This window comes from Schistocerca gregaria, chromosome 1, assembly GCF_023897955.1.
Source record: "Schistocerca gregaria isolate iqSchGreg1 chromosome 1, iqSchGreg1.2, whole genome shotgun sequence".
In the NCBI taxonomy this organism is placed as follows: Eukaryota; Metazoa; Arthropoda; class Insecta; order Orthoptera; family Acrididae; genus Schistocerca; species Schistocerca gregaria.
The window spans coordinates 241,871,618-241,886,259 of record NC_064920.1 but is presented as its reverse complement, the minus strand read 5'-3'; the positions used below and the strand labels follow the sequence as shown (position 1 = coordinate 241,886,259).

At 39.9% G+C, this 14,642-nt stretch overlaps 1 protein-coding gene and 1 non-coding gene across 2 annotated transcripts in view; one reads left to right on the top strand and one right to left on the bottom strand.

Annotated features, from left to right (window-relative positions):
* The window catches only part of LOC126338945 (PR domain zinc finger protein 5-like), a 58,711-nt gene extending 48,551 nt beyond the window's left edge, over positions 1-10,160 (top strand). The window contains exon 6 of the mRNA XM_050001591.1: positions 9,184-10,160. Coding sequence (XP_049857548.1) covers positions 9,184-9,342 — 159 coding nt within the window. The 3' untranslated portion in view covers positions 9,343-10,160. The remainder of the gene's footprint in view (positions 1-9,183) is intronic.
* Positions 10,161-14,133: 3,973 nt separating this feature from the next.
* Trnat-agu (transfer RNA threonine (anticodon AGU)) lies at positions 14,134-14,205 on the bottom strand. The gene has a single exon. It is a non-coding gene; the product is annotated as a tRNA-Thr (tRNA).
* Between the last annotated feature and the right edge of the window lie 437 nt (positions 14,206-14,642).

Here is a 14,642-nt window from a genome sequence, read left to right as displayed (position 1 = left end):
GCTGCCATTCCTCAACGTGTTTACAAGTTTACAGAAAGTCTGATGGTAAAATGGGTCATAGAGTATATAGGAAGCCAGCGAGTACTGACACGTATCTACATGCCTTTTCTCATCATCACCCTTCACAGAAGAAATCCACTCTGCACATTTTAGCCAAGAGGGCTCATAGGATCAGCAATAAGGAACATCTGAAGGGTGAACTACAAAACTAAAGTCCATTTTTGGTACCAGTGGTTATGGGATGGAAATAATAGATAAAACTATGGCAACAAAGAAAGAGAGTAGAAGAAGCACAAAACATTGCTCTATTACCATATGTTCAAGGTGTCACTGAACGAATGGGCTAAATTCTCTATTGAGCGGCCATCAAGCCGATTTTCTGAAGCAGCAACAGAATAAAAGATGTTATGTAGGTGAGGCGGGGCAACCAATCAGCACCCATATATCTGAACACGAAAGATATATCCGACGTAAACAGCACAGCGAGTCAGCGGCAGCAGAACACCAGGATGAGTCAGGCAAACAGATTGATTTTGGTGAAGCTCGTATACTAGTGAAACAGAGCACTACACCAATATGATCTTGGTACCGGGCGCATCCGATAACCAAGCTGCTGCTGCTGCTTGTGTGTATGCTGCACAGTACCCTCAAAGGCACCATCCTGATAAAGAGTACATTTTGCCATCTGGAGCAAAACCTTCAGGAATCCGGTAATCTTCATCCACAAGTAGTGGACAGAGGTCGTCCCAGGACTAGACACATTGCTTCCACATCATCACACATTAATTCAACACCAGCGACCAGAAGATTGCATTTGATGAGTACAGCTTTGTGAATGGCTTTTGCACCAAGTAGAAAATGACGAACATTTTATGAATAATGTGATATCGACTGACAAATCTAGCCTCACTCATGAGAAGGTATTTTCAGCCTCTGCAGCAGTCATTATTGGTCGGAACACTACCCACAGGTCACCCATGGCTGTGGCTTTCAGGCATGCTTTGACATAAATGTGTGGGCCGGAATAGTGGGAGGATTGCTTTTGCACCCTTACCTATTGCTGGATAAGTTGAATGCACCCCTGTATTGTACATTTCTTTGCAATATTCTGCTTGACGTATTAGAAAAAATTCTACTTTGTTTGATGACAGCTGTGGTTACAGCATGATGGTGCACCATCACAGTTTTTGACTGAAAGTGTGTAGCTATTTAAATGAAGTGTGAGTCTGTGTATCTGTTTCTGTGGCATTACCTTGTGTCATTGAGCTAATGGGACAGCTCCAGCATAGTACAGAGTTTATGCTACCTGTTATTGGTTGTGCTGCACAGAGTTACCACATTGCCAGAGCTTTGTTTTTAAATAACATTTCTGTTACACCTATTGGTGGGATTAGGGTTGGCTAGATACACTTCTCATCTACATCATACTCCACAAGCCACCTAATGGTGTGTGGCGGAGGGTACTTTCGCTACCACTATCTGATCCCACCAACCCTGTTCCACTCGCGAATGCTGTGTGGGAAGAATGATTATCGGTAAGCCTCTGCATTGGCTCTAATTTCTTGAATTTTTTTCCTCGTGGTCAATACACGAGGTGTATGTGGAGGGAAGCAATATGTTGTCTGGCGAAATTTCAGTAGTAAATCTTTCTGTGATGCACAGTGTTTCTCTTGTAACGTCTGCCAGTGGAGTCTGTTTAGCATCTCTGTTACGCTCTCTCGCCAGTTAAACGATCCCGTGACGAAACACGCCGCTCTTCATTGGATCTCCTCTGTCTCTTCTATCAGTCCCACCTGATAGGGATCCCAGATAGATAAACAATACTCATGAATTGGGCAAACAAGCACTTTTAAGCCACTTCCTTCATGGATGAGTTACATTTCCTTAAGATTCTTCCGATGAATCTGAGTCTTGTATCTGCTTTTCCCACTATCTGTTTTTTACGGTCATTCCACTTAAGATCGCTCTGGATAGTTACGCCTACATATTTTACGGCAGACACTGTTGCCAGCTGTTTCTCATCAATAGTGTAGCTATACAGTAGCGGATTTCTTTTCCTATGTATGTGCAATATGTTACATTTATTTACGTTCAGGGTCAACTGCCAGAGTAAGCACCATTCATCAGTTCTCTGCAGGTTGTTTTGCAAATTCTTACTCTGGTGTTGCTACTTTGGCATAAACAACTGCATCATCTGCGAATAGCCTTAAAGAGCATCTGACACTTTCTACTAAATCATATGTATATATTATGAACAGCAACGGTCCTATCACCCTTCCCTGTGGTACTCTGGATATTACCTTTACGACTGTCAATTTAGTTCCTTTTGTCTTGAATTTGGATGAGGAACACATGGTGAACGCCAAGTGCACCATTGTTTCTCGCCCTTTGTATATATAATTTATTTTGTTTCACAAATGTCAGTAGCCTTCTGTATAACAAATGTTATTTATTATTAACAATGCAAAGTTATGTGAAAACAAAGTAAAGTCCATAGGAATCAATATCTAGCTACAAGAAATCAGTCATACCAAAAATTTGAAATGAAAGACGAAATAAAACAGATTTTACTATTGTATAAATTCTACACTGTTAAATAATTTATGGTAATGAAGCTCTAATGTGTTAAATAAACATTTTTTTACAATGAAATGAACACCCTTAGCTGCTTATAGGCGTTGACATACGTCAACCGTGTCAGATGAAAATGTGTGCCCCGACGAAGACTTGAACCCGGGATCTCCTGCTTATAAGGCAGACACTCTATCCATCTGAGCACCGAGGACACAGAGGACAGCGCGACTGCAGGGATTTATCTCTGGCACACCTCCCGCGAAACCCACATTTTCAACGTATTGTCTCGCACAACATTTCTAGTGCCCCCACCCATTATACTCATTACTCGCGGCGCGTTGCCGATTCCCGTAACAGTTCGGGCACTGTTTGTGCATTCGCACAGAAGAAGAAGGTGGTCAAGTGGCTGGTGAGCCTTAACTATATATATACTTAGATGGTATCTGTTCTTTCGGACATGTCCGAAACACGTTACCACTCAGCTAACCATGCCAAAACACAATACCAGTAAAATAACAGGCATAACACAGTGGGTAATAACAGACAATAATGAACATAGTAAACCAACATTTTATTGGCGGTCACCTATAGTGTTGGTTTACACAAATCTTCCCTGCCTTATGCACTTCTTTCAAGAGGCCTACTTTTCTCTGAGGTTATTTCTAAAATCGGTAAAGGTATTTTAATTCTGTCTTGCGATTTCAAGGAAATGCATATTTTTGTCACCAAATGTGTTTCATTTTATTGAAATAAAATAGCAATAGTTATCTTAATGAAACTCAAATATCATTTGGCTTGCTTTCTCCATCTAAGTACAGTTCATTACAAAAGATGTTGATGTTAGTACTTTAGAGTTTTGCTCACACTTTTAGAAATACAGATGTACCTATATTTTTTTGTCATCTTATTTTTTTACTCACCTTTGAGATCACAAAATTTGTCAGGGAAAATGCTTAAACTTGTCTGGAAATCAGGGAAATATCAGGGAATTTCGCTTGGGGAAACTTGTGGCAACCCTGTAAATGTAAATAGAATGAAGTTAAAGATTCAAAGACACTCCTAGCTGCATCTCGGTTCCCTGTAGTGAATAAGGTCAGTCGTTTGCTATGGATAATCCATTTATTATTCAGAAAGGTGTCGGTGCAATTGCAGGCTCTGTGAAATCCTGCTCTTGCTTACATAATGGGACTTTGCTTCTGGAGAACAACGGTGATTTTCAAGCCCAACAACTACTTCACTCCTCCATGGCTATTCTGTTCGTGTCAAGGCCTGTCAAATGCTGAATTCTTCACGTGGAGTTATTTAGACGTGGCTGCTTGATGGTCTGACCAAGAAAGAAATCCAAATTACCTCTCTTATCAGGCATCAATGCAGTCCTTTGGGTAATGAAGAAAGTTGATACACCTTATTGCTTACACGCACTTTTTTTTTTTTTTGAAGTTTATTAGACTAGTGCTTCCAATGAAGATCAGAGCACACTACAGCGTCATGACAGTCTTGCCGTACATTTCAAACACAATGTGTTACTTGTGGTAGGGATGCACTCCGGGGTGATCGCCCGCCTCCGTCTCCCTACTGTAATGGCATGTGCTACTGCCTCATCACTTCAATGTCCCTTGTATGAGTGAGCCGTCTAGGAGATCTGGATGAAGGAAAAAGTACCTTAACATGTTGTCCGCAAGTTGTTGGATAATTGCAAACCTTGCATTTTACCATACAGTAGTTGCTACATTCTTGCTATGCCTCACTCCACGAAAGTCGTGACACTCAGACTTGTAACCTCCAATTCAGCACTTCATTTGTAAAATCATCTAGTATCACGGTAGCATCCAAATCCAAATCTTTGTCCCCGGTGACAAAATCACCTACTGCACAACTGGCGGCAGGCTGGGAAGGACAAAAGGAATATTCCTGTGAGGACTCTTTACGTCCCCACCAGCCAACAACCATCGGAGACTTTGTCTGCCAACCATAAATACCGCATGAAATCAAATAAAGGCAAACAGTCTTCTCATTCCCCGAATAGGAGATCCTCTTCAATAGTGTTGCTGCATGATACCCTCACCTGGCTAACCTTCATTTTGCCGGTGCAAAGCACCTACAGTTTTTCTGCCCTGAAATTCACAAGCCAACCCAGGGACAATACCAAAGCCTCTGTAGATATCGTGGAACAAGAGCCTCCAGCCTCTGTGCCTTGTGGCATTGGGTCTTCGAAGGCTGCCAATCTGTGGCCACTGAGGTGACTAACCTATATTTGTTGTCCCCCCCCCCCCATTCTCCATTATGACTCTTCTCCAATGGAATGTGTGCAGTGTTAGATCAAACAAGGAGGAAGTTTGGCTGCTCTTGGAATCACAGTGTCTGATTATTTTCCACCTTCAAGATACAAAATTGCATTTCGGTCTGGTCCACTTTGACCTTCCCCCTGAGAACGGCATTCCATCTCATGGATGACATCCACAGGCAAACCACATGACTGAACACCTGGTTGCAAGCTGTTGCAGTCTGCATTTTCCTTCCTCGCTTCACCATTTTTCTTTGTAACGGCTACATCCTCCTGTCTTTACTGCCACCAGTGCAGATTTCCTCTATCTTATTTGTCAACTCCCTTACCACTTTCTGCTTTTCAATGATTTTAACATGCACTTCATCTTTGGGGTTCTTCAGAAAGTGTCAGAGAGGTGCTATCTAGGCTGAACATCTCAATCAACTCAACCTCATCTGCCCTAACACTGGAGCACCCATATTCTTTCCAGACTCTGCGCACACGTATTCCCATTTGGACCTCTCATCCTGCACTGCCCCGCGTACCTGATGTCTCTGGTGGTCTGTTCTCTCTGACACGTGCTCAAGCAACCATTTCCCGTGCGCTATCCGTTTGTTAACTCCTACCCCATCTGAGTGTAAACCCAATTGGCAGCTTTTTAAGGCTAATTGGAGGCTTTATTGCTCCCTGGCGACTTGTACTGCCCATTTCCCCCAGTTGTGATGACAAGGAAGAATACCTAACAAACATTACCCTTACTGCTGCTGAATGTTCCATACCTCCCACGTCATCTTTACCATGCTGTGTTCTTGTCTCCTGGTGGACTGAGGCACGCCACAATGCGATTCACACATTGGAAACATGCTCTCTGCGTTTTCAACTGTCATTATTCGAAGTGAACTGTATTTGATGTAAACAGTTGTGCGCTAGTGTCATCACATTCTTTGGCACTGGCAAAAAAGCTAGCTGGTTTTCATTTACTAATTCTTTTAACAGTTTCACTCCTTCTGTCATGTGGGACAACCACTGTCAGCTTTCTGAGCCAAGGTCCAGACTCTTAATTTCCAGCCTGATTGCAGCAGGTGATGTCATTGTGGACCCTTGGCTATCTCCAATGCTTTGGGCTGCTGTTATGTTGAGATTTTGAGCTCCACAATCACCCTGCCTTCCTCCTTTGGGAATGAGTGGAGGAGGCTTTGCTGATGCCCTTCGCCTCTCAGAATCATGAATGCTACAATGCCGTCTTTACTATTTTTTACTATGAGAGAGCAAGACCATGCTCTCATTTCATCCCAATTGTCCAGCATCTCCGGCTTGTTTTTCGTTGATGATTTTGCCATCTGTTGCAGTTTTCAATTGACTTCTCTCCTGAGTGGTGTCTTTAGCGATGTCCTAGTCATCTTTACGCATGGAGCATCGACAGTGACTTTTGCTTTTCCACTAACAAAACTGTTTGTATGAATTATTGGCAGCGCATTGGGTTTCTTCCACTTTCTTAACATCTTGAGCCTGTTACACTTCTGTTCACGAAGCTATGAAATTCATGAAGCTCATGCTGGATAGAAAACTTCCTTGGTCCTCCCACATGTCTTACTTGGGCCACGCTGGATCTGGTCCCTCAGTGTCCTATGTATACTTTCTGGGGAACAGATCAGACTACCCTCCTCCATTTGTACCAGTCCCTTGTGTGCTCAAAACTAGACTATGGGTGTTCTATTTTTTCATCTGCATTTCTGCTCATATTACGCTGTATTAATACAATCCACCATTGCAGCCATAGGCATCTTTTACACTGACCCGTTTGAGAGTCTGCAGATGCTGTTGAACTATCAGTTACATTGGCATGATGTTCTTCTCAGCGGATACACATGCCGTTTGTCTGACATGCACCCATCATTTGCCCTCTTTCTTGATGACTCTCTTGAACCGCCAGTATGGGCCGCGCCCTTCTTCTCTGTTGCCACCTGGAGTTTGCTTTTGTTGCTGCTCCAGCAGCTTAACTTCCAACCACCTGCCATGTTCCTAATGGGTGTGAACCCTTCACTGCCTTGGCGTCATTCAGTGGTCCATATTCATCATGACTTCATTCACTTCTCAAGGAAACTACCCTGGATTCAATCTACTGCTGTAAGTTTCTTGGCCTTCACTTGCACTTTAGCGATAACACCTTCATGTACGCTGATGATTGTGAGGCTGATATTGGTGTTGGGAGTGCCTTTGCCATTGGCACCAACAAATTTCTGTATAGGCTTCCAGAACACTACTCAATATTTACAACAGAGCTCTGCACCCTATATCAGTATGGGCCGCGCCCTTCTTCTCTGTTGCCACCTGGAGTTTGCTTTTGTCTGCTGCTCCAGCAGCTTAACTTCCAACCACCTGCCATGTTCCTAATGGGTGTGAACCCTTCACTGCCTTGGCGTCGTTCAGTGGTCCGTATTCATCATGACTTCATTCACTTCTCAAGGAAACTACCCTGGATTCAATCTACTGCTGTAAGTTTCTTGGCCTTCACTTGAACTTTAGCGATAACACCTCCATGTACGCTGATGATTGTGAGACTGATATTGGTGTTGGGAGTGCCTTTGCCATTGGCACCAACAAATTTCTGTATAGGCTTCCAGAACACTACTCAATATTTACAACAGAGCTCTGCACCCTCTATCTGGTCACCTGAGACATCCAGCAACACAGGCTTTTTAATTGTGTCATATCCTCCGAGTCTCTGTGCTCTTCAGAGCCTCTGTCTGCTGTGCGTAGTCTATCCCACAGTGCAATGGGTCCAAGCTTCCACTTTCTCACTGTTGAGGAATCCACTGTGATGTTCATGTGGTTTCCCAGTCACGTCAGTTGGATGGAAAATAAGGCTGCTGATGCTGCTGTCAAGGCTGCAGTCCTCCTACATCTGCCTGCTCGCTCTTCCATTACTTCGGATGCTCTCTGTGCTGCCGTCTGTAAACAGATGGTGTCACTTTGGCATCACCTCTCGTCTTCTTTTCATGGGAACAAGCTCTGGGAAGTTAAACCTCTCCCAGCAGCTTGGCCAACCTCCTGTCAACATCTAGCCACAAGGAGATCATTTTAACTAGGTTGTGTATTGGGCACTGTCTTTTTAGCCATTGCCATTTGTTAATTGATGATACCACACCACTTTGCGCTTGTTGTCAACCTTTGATGGTTTGCCATTTGCTGACTGAATGCCCTTTTTTAACCACTTATGTTCTAGCGTATGTTTGCCGTCTGAATTATTGGCCGTTTTAGTTAACTATGTGTGGGCTGTTGGCTGCATTTTACTTTTTATCCATTGTAGCAATATGGCACAGGACATTTAATCTGGTTTCAGACTTCCATTGTCTCTGTGGCATGTTTTGTGGACCTTTCTCCAAGAGGAAGTGCTTGTTTTTAACTCTTTCCTTCTGTCAGTTGGGCTTAACTTCTTTTCCTTATTAGTATTCTAAGGTTATGTCGTGGGCGCTTATGACCTCAGTTGCTATAGCACCCCTAAAAAAATCCAGGATTTGGGAGGAAAAGGAAAGGGGTTATACTGAAATTGTAACTGAGAAGTTCCTCACAACGTGGATACAAGATTATGGTGTCTTGAGAAGTAGATAGGTCAGTCGCTGAGCTGATACAATTGGAAAGGTTATCAGGAAAATGAAACGTAGGCATAATGAGGACAGGGTGGTGAAAAGAGTGCCAAAAGAGATAAAGGGGAACCATAGTAAGAACAAATGGAAAGAGCAGAGAGATGTGACAAGGAAGTGTTTAATAAGAAAAAAATTCAGAAGTTTGTGTATCACATACACCATGTAGAGTATTCTGAAGTCCAAGTTGTGGAGGGAGCATAAAGACAATTCAAATAGTGAATCAAGTAGTTCATGTAACTGCTGTTACATTGCAGACTGTGTTCTGTAAGGCCGTTGTGCAGTATTTGCTTGCACCTTTTCATTGGGAAAGAAGCTTAGGTTGAATGTAGCAGTTGTCAGTATAATTACATACTTTCAGAGCTGATGTTGTACTACGAGAGAAAACAAAACAACTTATGTAGATGACATTCTTGTGAAGTGAAGTGTTGGTGTTGTTTCTCTGTGAAGTATTTTATTGTCTCAAGACTTCTGATAACTTACCCAGTTTTTCTGAAAATTCATTTATATAAATATTATGTAAATGTGGATTAATGTATGAAAGACTTCCTTAAATGATGTGTTACATTTTTGCTGCAAGAATGGGAAACTAGTGGAACATAAAACTGGGATAATTTAATTTTACTGAATGCTATTTATAAATATTTTATGTATAAAGTAAGGGAATTTCTCAAGCTAAAATTAAATACTCACTTTCAGAAATTGAAGATCAGTGTTAACAACAAAGTGATCAAAGAAGAACCAAGTGAGGACCTATCATCTAGTTCGAGTTGTGATTCAAGTGATTCAGAGAGCAACATACCACTTAGTCAGCGATTGAGTAAAACGAAGAAAGTAAACTCAGTGAAAAAAGTGTGACAAAGTGAAAGGGACAGAAGGTAGAGAATGAATTACAGCTCACAGTTTTTTACTGATGCATTTTTTATTCAATGGGTGTAATTGCTTAAAAAGAATGATTGATTAGGCATATAAATATGTAATATATCCCATTTGTGTGTTTATGTCACGTGTTCAGTTTGTATTATTGAAACACACTATATATTTTAAAATATAGGCAACATATAATTACTCCTGAATAATGAAAAATAGATATTTTAACTGTTAATGATTTAAAATAGAAAACAAAATACTTTATAATTGTACTTGCTCATTATATTGAAATATGTGTATGGAAGGGATGCTTAATAGAATCTAGCATAAATGTGATGGGTCCTCAGCAAAGAATGATAATATGTCACACGTTGATGTCTTTGTTGAAAATGTAACTTTTGTTTTATGTTTTTATGAGTGGCTATAGATGGACAGACAGAAGGTATAATATCTGGTATCAATGGTATCAAGTGACCTCTCACATATCACAGCCATTGTGCAACTGGTTTAACCAAATAGCCCTTAATCTCTTATTATTTAAAATTATTTTATCCGAAGCACATATTCAAGAGTGTGCCTTTTATCATTTTAAATGTAATCAAATCATAGTATAATTAATTGTTCATGTAGAAATGTAGTCTCTTGATGGTCATCCTGTCAAAGAGACGTCAAGCCAAAAATGGTAGTAATCTGTTTTATTGAGACTTCTCATGAGTAGAACACAAATAATATATAATGGTAAAGACTTCATATTGTATGTCTATGCAGTGTTTGTGTAATGCACAAATAAAATGTGATCTTCATGATGCCTGTATTGTATGTTTATATATACAGCAGGAGTGTCAGTAATTTTAGAAATTGTATCTGCTAATTCAAATGTAACTTAGTTGTTCCTTTATTTCCTTTCCCATCTTACATATGCTATACAGTTCAGAGCCACACTGGCACTGTTCTCCATATTGTTTATCCTGAAACTAAAAGTGCTTGTTGATCTTCAACGTTATAACTGCAGTATTTAAGGAATTCTAAAATTATGAGGAATCAGAGTGGGCGCCAGTGCTTACTTTTAGGAGGCGAAATTCCAGTTTTTAGACTTATTTAAAAGTAGATACAAGTATCTATTTTTAGCTTTGGGAACTGTCAGTTCCTTCCTCGAGAAGGAAAGCAGGAAAAGACCCACCAGTTATGAGGGCTAGGATAAATGAATCTGAAGAGGGAGGTGTAAGAGAGAGGTCAAAATAGTACATTGGTAAGCACTGCACCAGATTTAATCTAAAGATGATAGGAGTGCTGATTAAGAAGTAAAAATGTATTAGGAGGAACAGAAATTTGACATGAAATGAATAGTGCAATTAAGAACTGAAAGGAAGCAGTAATATATTTCTTTCAATTTATTTGGTGGACTTAGCACTCCCTTCCAATGAATAAGACAAATAATAATTAATTACACTATTTGTGGACAAATCAATACCATAGGAACTTTTTAAACATAATTATATATAGTTCATAAAATAGAAAGAAACTTCCACATGGGAAAAATATATATTAAAAACAAAGATTCCAAGACTTACCAAGCGGGAAATCGCCGGTAGACAGGCACAATAAAATAACACACAAACACACACACAAAATTACAAGCTTTCACAACCGGCGGTTGCTTCGTCAGGAAAGAGGGAAGGTCACAAGCAGACATTTTTAGTTATTCTGCTTGTGTCTGTATATGTATGGATGTGTGTGTGTGTGTGTGTGTGTGTGTGTGTGTGTGTGTGTGTGTGTGTGTGCGTGCGAGTATATACCTATCCTTTTTTCCCCCTAAGGTAAGTCTTTCCGCTCCTGGGATTGGAATGACTCCTTACCCTCTCCCTTAAAACCCACATCCTTTCATCTTTCCTTTTCCTTCCCTCTTTCCTGACGGAGCAACCGCTGGTTTCGAAAGCTCGTAATTTTGTGTGTGTGTTTGTATGTTATTTTATTGTGCCTGTCTACTGGCGCTTTCCCGCTTGGTAAGTCTTGGAATCTTTGTTTTTAATATATTATATATAGTTCAGTATACAGGGAACAAAAAGGTACGGCCAAACTTTCAGGAAACATTCCTCACACACAAAGAAAGAAAATATGTTATGTGGACATGTGTCCGGAAACCGGAGAGACACTGAAGGAAAAGGTGATAAAAAATGCAAGTACTTTGATGAAACTGTTAAGGATGCCACAAAAAATATGAAATGGAAAAGAAAGATAAATTAAAAAAATAAATTGGAAAAGTTGGGGACATGTTGATATAAAGATACAAAAATATTATACACTACAGGGAAATTGGTTAAAGACGATGAGGGAAGGTGACATATTTCTTTTCTTTTTTTTTTTTTTTTTTTTTAATTATTGAGGAAGCCTGCAAGTGCACTGTGCTACTATTATAGTCATTTAGGATAAAAGATTTATTCTCCTTTTAACCTTTACTTAGGCCAGAAAGTGAAATGTCCTTTTCATTGTCGAAAGTATTTGACGTATCTGTTTCTAGCCTCAAGGTTCCTCTTTTTATAGAACTGCAAATTTTTATTTGGGCTTTCATGGTATATGAATGTAATTTAAAAATATTAACTCAGCATTTTGATTAATCATAGGCAACCTGGGAAATTGTTTTAACTTTACACAAGTTCTAAAGTAATCTCAAGAAGAGAGAGTTTTTAAGTGGTCTCGGTAAGTGCTGAAATAATGTTTGACATCTTTTTGTGGACATCTTGTACCTGTACGTCCTCATTTTCCTTAGAGTATGTGTAAGTTTTTTCAGTTTAAAGTTAAAGTCTTAAATGATCATAATTTATCCCTCAGTATTGTGAGGATAGATTGCTACTCACCACATAGTGGAGAAGTTGAATCGCAGACGGGCACAACAAAAACACAGTCAAACAAGCGAGCTTTCAGCCGGCATGGCCTTCATAAAAGTTAGACCCCTCCTCACACACACACGCACACACACACACACACACACACACACACACACACACACACACACACACACACGAGAAACGCAGCTCACACTATCTGCAACTCATAATATTGTCATTATTCCATCCTAAATTTTCCATTGTTTAATTTATGTCTCATTTCCAAGAAGTCTCTTGAGTTGGGAAAAACTCATCTGTGCTTTCTCATCCTCTTTTTTTCTTCATGTCATGTTTAATTCTGAGTTTTTACGTTCTTCTTGAATTGAAGTCCGAATGTAACTGATAGGTGCTTGTTTAACTCTGATTGCATAGGCTGACCAGTGGTTTGCGATTTGTAGACTACCAAGAAAAAGCACTCTGTAACCCTTTTTGCTTTAAAGTTCATGTAAGGAAATTATTTACAACTTGTAACAATCTTTTCCAGCATTCCAGAATGAAATTTTCCGCTTTGCAGAGGAGTGTGCACTGATATGAAACTTCCTGGCAGATTGAAACTGTGCACTGGACCGAGACACGAACTCGGGACCTTTGACTTTCGCAGGTAAGTCCTGTACTAGTAGAGCACTTTCCCATGAAAGGCAAAGTTCTTGAGTTAGAGTCTCAGTCAGGCACACAGTTTTAATCTGACGGGAAGTTTTGTTTCCAGCATTGTCTGAAAGGTACTGAGCCTTCTGTATTAAGGGACTGATAACCTTGTAGTTTAGTCCCTTTAATCTACAAAACAAACCAATCAATCTTCTGTACCACTTGATGAGACAGGTTAGAGCTTCCATTTCATAGGATGAATTGTGTTAATATCTTACTTAGTTGTCAACTTTAGCAATTTGTGGGTGCAAGTACTTCGGTCCATCTCCAAAGGTATTCTTACGTTTGCTTTTTCCTTTCTCTTGTGTACTTGGTTTCTTGTGATTTATTAGCAGCAATCATAGCTTCTCCTTTGTTTTTAATACCGGAAGATCAGTGTTGTGTTATGCGCTTTCATAGTGACACTATAGTGTCTCTGAATTGAATATACATGATTCACACTCTTGTCCTCCTTTCGTGTGACTTGCACTTGGGCTTTTTAAAGTACTGCAAGTGTTTCCTTTTAAGTATATGTTGTCAATTTATTGTTACTTGAATTTTAATTAAAACTACACTCATTTCTGAAGTGGGAAGGGGTCTTACATGGTGTTCAAGACTAACAGCATAGGTATTTTGTTTAGTCATTGTGCTTATGGATTGTAGCATTTTGCCACTTGCATAATTTGAAGTGATGATATCTGTTGCTGGAACAATAAATAAAATATTTTTCATCAATTTTTTATTAACAATTGCTCTAGAATTTTAGAGGAAAGTTGCCTTGGAATGAAATCAATTGGAAAAAGACTTCTCATAATAGGTTTCATCTACATCCATATTCTGCAAACCGCTATGCAGTGCATGACAGAAGGTACTTCCCATTGTACCAGTTAATAGGGCTTCTTCCAATTCCATTCACTTATCTTCAAAATAGCAAAAAATGCAAATAATTCATATAATAGTTTCAGGGAAAATTTGACACATGTAAGTTTTGTGTTCTGGTGATTACTTTTAGAATTAAAAGGGAAAAAAAAAATTCACAGCAAGCTCCTGATTATACAGGTAAACATGGGCCCTGAGGCTGTACAGGCACACAGAATGTACAGATAACTCAAAATAACCATTTGTAATGGGAACTGGGAGAAGGGGTTAAGTCAGTGGAACTAATTTTGAGATCTTATAATTAAATGTGTCCTTTGAGACTCCCGTCTCGTTATTATCTCACGATAATGATCAAATATGATCGAAGCAGACCTAAATCAATTAAAATTTGTGCCGCGGCCGGGACTCGAACCCGGGTCTTCTTGCTTACTAGGCAGATATGCTACCATTACACCACCGAGGCACTATGGCAGACATAGCTGCACGAACTACCTAGGTCGAGTTCCCTCCCCAACACAAACTTTAATTCATTTTCCCTTAATACCATCACTATTGCCAGGGCTCGCCGGTATTGGCGAGCTACCCAGCATTGGACGTAGCGGGACGTCTGCTGTACCATATGGTGATCTTCTCAGATCTTATAATTAAATGTGTCCTTTGAGACTCCCGTCTCGTTATTATCTCACGATAATGATCAAATATGATCGAAGCAGACTAAATCAATTAAAATAATTGAGATAATGAGATAAAACTGTTTATATTAATATTTACGTACAATGTTAGCTTGTAATGCTTTTTAATCTTTAGAGACTATGGAATGATTGAGCATAAAATTTGGTGGACTTGACCCATTCTTTCAATGAATGAGACACATTAATGGTTTATTACACTATGTATGTA